This window comes from Sinocyclocheilus anshuiensis, unplaced genomic scaffold (genome assembly GCF_001515605.1).
Source record: "Sinocyclocheilus anshuiensis isolate Anshui unplaced genomic scaffold, SAMN03320099.WGS_v1.1 scaffold47, whole genome shotgun sequence".
Classification (NCBI taxonomy): domain Eukaryota; kingdom Metazoa; phylum Chordata; class Actinopteri; order Cypriniformes; family Cyprinidae; genus Sinocyclocheilus; species Sinocyclocheilus anshuiensis.
Window position 1 is genome coordinate 1,410,925 of NW_015551047.1, and position 6,809 is coordinate 1,417,733.

Sequence of the window (6,809 nt, forward strand, 5' to 3'; positions counted from 1 at the left end):
TAAAAAGGAAAATAGATATTTTTAAAAATGTAATAATATTTCACAATATCAACAGTCTTACTGTATTTTTGATCAAATAAATGCTGCCTTGGTGAACAAAAAATACATCTTTAGAAAAAAACAATTTTTTTTTAATCTTACTGACCCCAAACTTAAAAGGGAAGTGTATACGTCTTGCTCTTTTAAAATGGACTCGCTAATATCACATCTTAACTAAAATGTCAAGTTGATTACACATCAAATGACAAGCAGTCTGTCTGTTACAATATTAACTCTTTCCACGCCATTGACGAGTTATCTCATCTTTTACAAGAAAACGCTTCCCCGCCAAATACGAGTTTTTACGGCTTTTCGTGTTTTCACGGTTATACACTCGGGGGCGCAATTACGCATCTTCTGAACGAGTACAAAACCTCCCGAACAAAAACACACGTGAACAGGATGGAGAAACGAGCGATCTCTTATGTAAATGCATGTGAAAAATAATGCGATCATCAGCAATAGACAGCATATAAATGAAAACTGCATAATGTTACAGAGTAAAGTGTTGATCCAGGAAGTGGCATATGTCTGTGCAAGCTTTGGAGGTATTGATGGAAGCGATTTACTGGATTTATGCTTTAATAATCGTACTGAGTATTATCCAGATGTAGTTTTTGATAAAAATGTGATTTTCTCACCTTTTTGCTCAAAATTATGAATTTTTATGAAACCTAGCTATATTCAAGTATTGATTAAAAAAAAGAATGCTTTAAGCTAGAATAAAATGGATTTTTATGTTTAAAAGTAGATCTTTATTTTGGTGTATTGTGTATTCAAACTGGGAAGTCATGGCCTAATGGTTAGAGAGTCGGACTCGTAACCCAAAGGTTGTGGGTTCGAGTCTCGTATTCATACAGCAAAATATACTGGAGGCCATCAAATTTTAGTGAAAATCATCAAAATCGCTGGCGGTATCTGGCAACATTTCTCAAAAATGCTGGTGGGGAAAGAGTTAATGACATCTTATGCAACTGTGAGTAAATTCTGTGAAGAGGAAAGAACAATCAAATGAAAATGCATTTAATGGGCCGTATTTGAGGATTTAACATACCAATGTCATTTAAATCTCTCTTCTAATAACGACCGTGTTTCCCCTCAGCAAGTCCAGCTGATCGTCCAGCATGCGCTGAAGCTGTACTCTGAGGATCGCACCGGACAGGTGGACTACGCTCTGGAGTCTGGAGGTAAACGCGGCTACAAAACGCATAACCCGTATGAACATCACTAACCCTTTTACATGAGACTGATGTGTGTGCAGGTGGCAGTATCCTCAGCACACGCTGTTCTGAGACGTACGAGACTAAAACAGCACTGATGAGCCTGTTTGGAATCCCGCTGTGGTACTTCTCACAGTCGCCACGAGTCGTCATCCAGGTAAAACCTGTGAATGATAACCTGAAGCAGCATCATGTGTATCAGTAAATGCAACTTTTATTTAGCTCAAACCAATAGATAGAGGTGGATAGAGTCTTGATATTGAAAGCATGTAGGTGATTTTCAACTAAAAAAAATATATTTTGTCCTAAGATGTAAGACACAGAAGATGTATGATGTGAATTTCTGTCTGCCTCACAGCCGGACATGTACCCAGGAAACTGCTGGGCGTTTAAAGGCTCCCAAGGTTATCTGGTGATCAGGCTGTCTTTAAGCGTGATCCCTACCTCCTTCTGCCTGGAGCATATTCCCAAAAGCCTCTCTCCTTCTGGAAACATCAGCAGTGCACCACGCCGATTCTCTGTCTATGTAAGAATGCACACTTGTTTGTGTCTGATTTATGAGTGTGTACTTGCATATATTTATGCTTAACCCAGTGAGTTTTTGTGTTAAGTGCTGGTGTATAATCCCATGTTGTGCAACGTGTAAGTCTTGCTGTCTGTATCCACAGGGATTGGATGATGAATACCAGGAGGAAGGGAAACTGCTGGGTGACTACACCTATGAAGAAGATGGATCATCACTCCAGATCTTTCCAGTTATGGTAAAATATGTACATACAGAATGAGCAGAATTGCAGAATCCAGTCATTAAAATAGAGTTTACTGTATAACATGGAATGTTTCATGATTTGGCCAAATTCTAATGAATAAGAAATTATGAAAGAAATACTATATATTGCAATTTTACAGTAGAATGTACTTCTCATAGTAAAAAAAACAAAACAATAATAATGATCATTTTTAAAGGAATTTCACTCCCTTTTTTCATCCTTGTTTTCATTTAAACTGTAAACCTCTGTTGTGCAGCACTTTGTTTGCCAAAAAATGAAAGGAATTGTTCAGTTGGTTTATATTTTAAAAGATTGATTAAATTGTTCAAATATTATGCATTCATTTTATTACCATTGTTTTTGATAATAAATTTGTATTAACTCATAAAACTCAGAAACCAAAAAAATTAAAACGGACCAAAAAAAACACGCACACATTTCATAGGGCACTATTATTGTTAAAATTTTAGTAGATGATTCAATTGTTAAATCCTTATTGGTTAATAACATTTAATTGAACAAATAAAATGGAATAAAAAAAATTTAAATTACAAATATAACTACATTTTGGAAAGAAATAAAATGAGGATTTCTCAAAAGGTAGGCAGCAACAGAAGAAAAATAGTGAGTTTTTATTTTGGGCCAAATTCAGCATTGAATGTATCATTTTCAGGGAAAGCTATCCCAGCATGCATTGCAACAAGCTAGTAATAAAATCAAGTTTTATTAGCTTAGCCATATGCTGCTGTCAAACTATGTTGGAATAAATAGTGAATCGAGTCTTCCGTGCTCTTTATGTTCCACACCAGTCATTTAATTTTGTTTTAGTTCATATGCTGCTTACTAGCTTTTGGAATAGAGCTACAGTGAAATTCTGAGCACGTTTCACTTTGCTTTTTTTTTCCAGGAGAAGAGCGACCAGGCCTTTCAGATCATTGAGATGCGTGTGCTGTCGAACTGGGGTCATCCCGAATACACCTGCCTGTATCGCTTCAGAGTTCACGGCAAACCTCACACTCCGTAATCATGCCCGCTGTACATTACTATATAACCCTTTATGTACATACAGGAAACACTCGGTCTTTGACTCAGCACGGATGAGACTGGGCTTGCTAGACACATTTTAAGACTCTAATACGAAACAGAGTTACAAGGAGCACAGCGGGAAGGATTCCCACTCATTTCCTTCCCGAGTCCCTGTTCTTGCACGGCTGGGCCCTGTGTTACGCTTCTGCCCCATACGCTCTCACCCGTAGAGGTATCTGTGCCTTCAGACAGAACACGCTTCTCTCATTCTGTGTACATTGTTTTTCCTTTGTTTTCTGAATGTACAGAGAGGAGTGAAGTCCACCGGTCACTGCCGCTTTGAGGTGGCCGTCTGCTATAAGAGGGAGTATTTGTGAGTTTATAAAACCTTTACAACCACTAAACCAGTTAAGCTCACCAAACCCAATGAGGATATGTCTGGGTCATGTTTTACCTCGAATCATTTACTGAATGAATCCTACTTTAGGGCTACTAAGATTTTTTTTGCATTGTGACATTATTATTTTCTTCAAAAATAAGCATTTTTCCTTTAAAAAAAAAAAATAAAAAAGGCTAATTAAGATGAGCTTTCTCATTACTGTAATGCAAAAAATATGTATTATTTAAACCGTTTTAACTTTTTTAACATTATGATTGCATTTGTTCTACTTCTTTTTAAATTGTACTCATTTGAGTGTTTTTTTTTTTATTATTGTGATACATTTAAAAAATATATTGTAATACAGAAACTTTGCAATATTATTGAGAGTGGAAATACATTAATAATTTTATCTATGGAATATGACCCAGGCAAGTTTTCACCCAACAGACACTTAATTTCATGCTTTTTTTTTTTACATTAAGAAATAAACTCATAACAGCCATAAATTGCAGGAGACACTGGTTTGACCTCAGATGGTTTCTCCAGAGAAAGGAATGGATGTTTATGGACTGTATGTGAGCATGTGGACTAATATGTGTACATTTGAACAAAACTGGACATAAAACACTCACTTGTTTGTTTCTCTCATCAGGAGTCATATCACAGTCACGATTCGCTGCAGGAATGTAACTTATTGTAATTAGACCTTTTTAACTTATATCAGTGTTTATTTTACATAAAGGGGTTTGCCCCCTCATCATCTTTTTCCTTTTTTTTTGTGTTTTTAAGCATTTTAGTTAAAGTAGACAATGCCCTGTTATGTCTTTATAAAGGAAATGTTAGTTGCACAAGTCCTGTGTGATTCATTGGATATGTTTGAAAAGTCAGGGGTTCGTTTATTGAACCGTGTCGTCAACGCTGTGTTGACAAAAGAGTCTGTTTGTAAAATACTATGGATTTGTTCATGACTATTTATTTTATGGAAATTTAGCTAAGAGATGGGACTTTGTGCAGTGTGTTTTTGTAAAAATGCTTTTCAATGCATATTGGTCTGTTTATATTTAGTTTTTTTGTTGTTGTTGTTATAAAATGGCTACAGTACTATGAATTGTGCCTGTAAAGAATTTTCATTTTGATGGTATTTGTATTATTTATTTAATTTTATTTATGTTTTAAAAGTTGAGGAGTTAAAATAAGTTCACCTAAAAAATTTCAATAGTTTTATATTTTTAAAGTACCCTTTTTTATGGAGGAATGAATGTCATACAAGTCTGGAAGCACATGAGGGTGAGTATTATGAATGATTCATTTTCGGGGGGGGAGGGGGGGGAGACAATAAACAACATTTCTCAAGAGCAATTTTTGAAGGGGACACAAATAATACAGCTAAAATAGTACTTGTAAGGATATGTATACACAGAGGAATGGCTTACTACTACACTGAAAAAAATTATACTACATTTTTTAAAGGTAAGTGGTTGCAAACCCTTTATTTTACATTTAAAAAATAAAAACATCTTGAAAGTTAGTCAACTAAATTTGTTTATTTAAAGGGGTCATATGCTGCTGCTAAAAAGAACATTATTTGGTGTAATGAAATGTTTATGCGGTTTAAAGTAAAAAAAACTCGTTATTTTCCACATACTGTACATTATTGTTTCTCCTCTATGCCCAACAATACTACAGTGAGACTAAAAGTTATGCCTTCTTTCTTTGCGTGAACATTTGGGCGCATTATGCTAATATTTCCACATAGTGAGGTAGACATGTGGGGGCGTGTTAGAATGAGCCGTTTTAGGTAGGCATGGCTGACTCTTAACTTTTATAAAGAATATCTCTTTGGATTTGAGACTTTAGTCTTTGCAACTTTACAGATCTTCTTTATGCACCAAGAGCTTGTAACACTCCAAAGAGAAAGGAAAAATTGAAATCGCATCATATGACCCCTTTAAATGTAGCTAAAATAAATTGATTGCAACCACTTACCTTAAAAAATTGTGTAAATTAAATTAATATTTTTTTTCAGTGTATTACTGCAGCAGGGAGACCGTGCCAAATTAGACAACTTAAAGTTGATGTGGTCGCGCCGCGACAGCGCTCGTGTCCGTTGTAGACCTTATTATGGGTCACAGTGTTGCCAAGTCCTCGGTTTTACCGCGGAAATGAGCTACTTAATCACTGTTGCCGCAGTGATTTTTTCATGTCCGTGGGTTGAAGCAACCCCGATACCGTGTATTTTAGCCCCCGGAACGCGGATAGTTTGGGCTAGTTTTGATGAGCAATTGGGTGGGTTTTGTTGTGAAAACCTGGCAACCCTTTCCCTCAAGCAGGTAACGTTATTATTGCTAACATAGCAGGCTCATCGAAAAATACATTGACATCATCTGTATTAAAGAGAAACTAATCACTTCATCCGATGTTTAAGTGAATAAAATAGCCTTGACAGACTTACTGGAGTCCCACAACTATTAGCTTTGTTCTCTCTCACCCGACTTGTGTGCACTGTTGCCAACTCTCGCGAGAAAAATAAGCAACCGCAGCTTCAAAAACAAGCCCAATATTTTTTGATAATTTATTATCATCAATATTATTTATTACCAATAAATGAGCCCGCAACATATAAAACTGAAACTACCCTTTTATCTGAAAAGCAATAACATAAGTTACGGTATTTTACAAAAATCATCAAACTGCAACAAAGCAGGAACAAAACTCATCTCCAATCACCTGTGAGCAGAACAGGATTGGACCGATGGAAAAGGAGGAAAAACACTACAGCTTCAAAGGGGAGCTGTATAGCCACATATTTATAGCCTACTAAAATATTGGCTATTCGAACCAAATCTACTCTTAGCATTAGTATAGGCCTACTTGTTTTTTGTGTTTGTTTTTACAGCCCGTGATCATTTATACATTACAAAACATTGTAAAAATTTTAAATTAGACTGCCTTATAAAGGAAAAAAGTAATCCCACTCCTCTACGTCTACTACTATCATCGCTTGGATTACAGTGTCACCCTCATTGAAGAAAAATCACGTTCAAAAAGAAGGCGCGTGCGGAGGGGGTGGAATATTTGACAAATTACGCTACAGCACTTATATTTTTGCACTGATTGGCTATTAACTGTGAGCAGACAGAGTGTCAATCAATGCATTTGAGAATACAGTGAACATAAATGAAAAGAAACGAAGTTGCTTGTCGGGTTTTCCTAACAAGCAACCATATTTTTTAAAATAAACCCAAAACACCGCAACCCGGAAAAAAAAATTCACACAACTTTACAAAAGAAGAAGCCCAAAGTCGCGTATATACACGGACTTGGCAACTCTGCTTGTGTGTGTGTGTGTGTGTGTGTGTGTGTGTGTGTGTG

The 6,809-nt window shown here is 36.1% G+C and overlaps 1 protein-coding gene across 1 annotated transcript in view; it reads left to right on the forward strand.

Moving 5' to 3' along the window:
• LOC107661856 (SUN domain-containing protein 1-like) overlaps positions 1–3,597 on the forward strand; it is a 34,778-nt gene extending 31,181 nt beyond the window's left edge. The window contains 5 exon segments of the mRNA XM_016451641.1: positions 1,142–1,226; positions 1,301–1,416; positions 1,618–1,785; positions 1,928–2,020; positions 2,937–3,597. Of these exon segments, the coding sequence (XP_016307127.1) occupies positions 1,142–1,226; positions 1,301–1,416; positions 1,618–1,785; positions 1,928–2,020; positions 2,937–3,053 (579 nt within the window). The 3' untranslated portion in view covers positions 3,054–3,597.
• Positions 3,598–6,809: the final 3,212 nt, after the last annotated feature.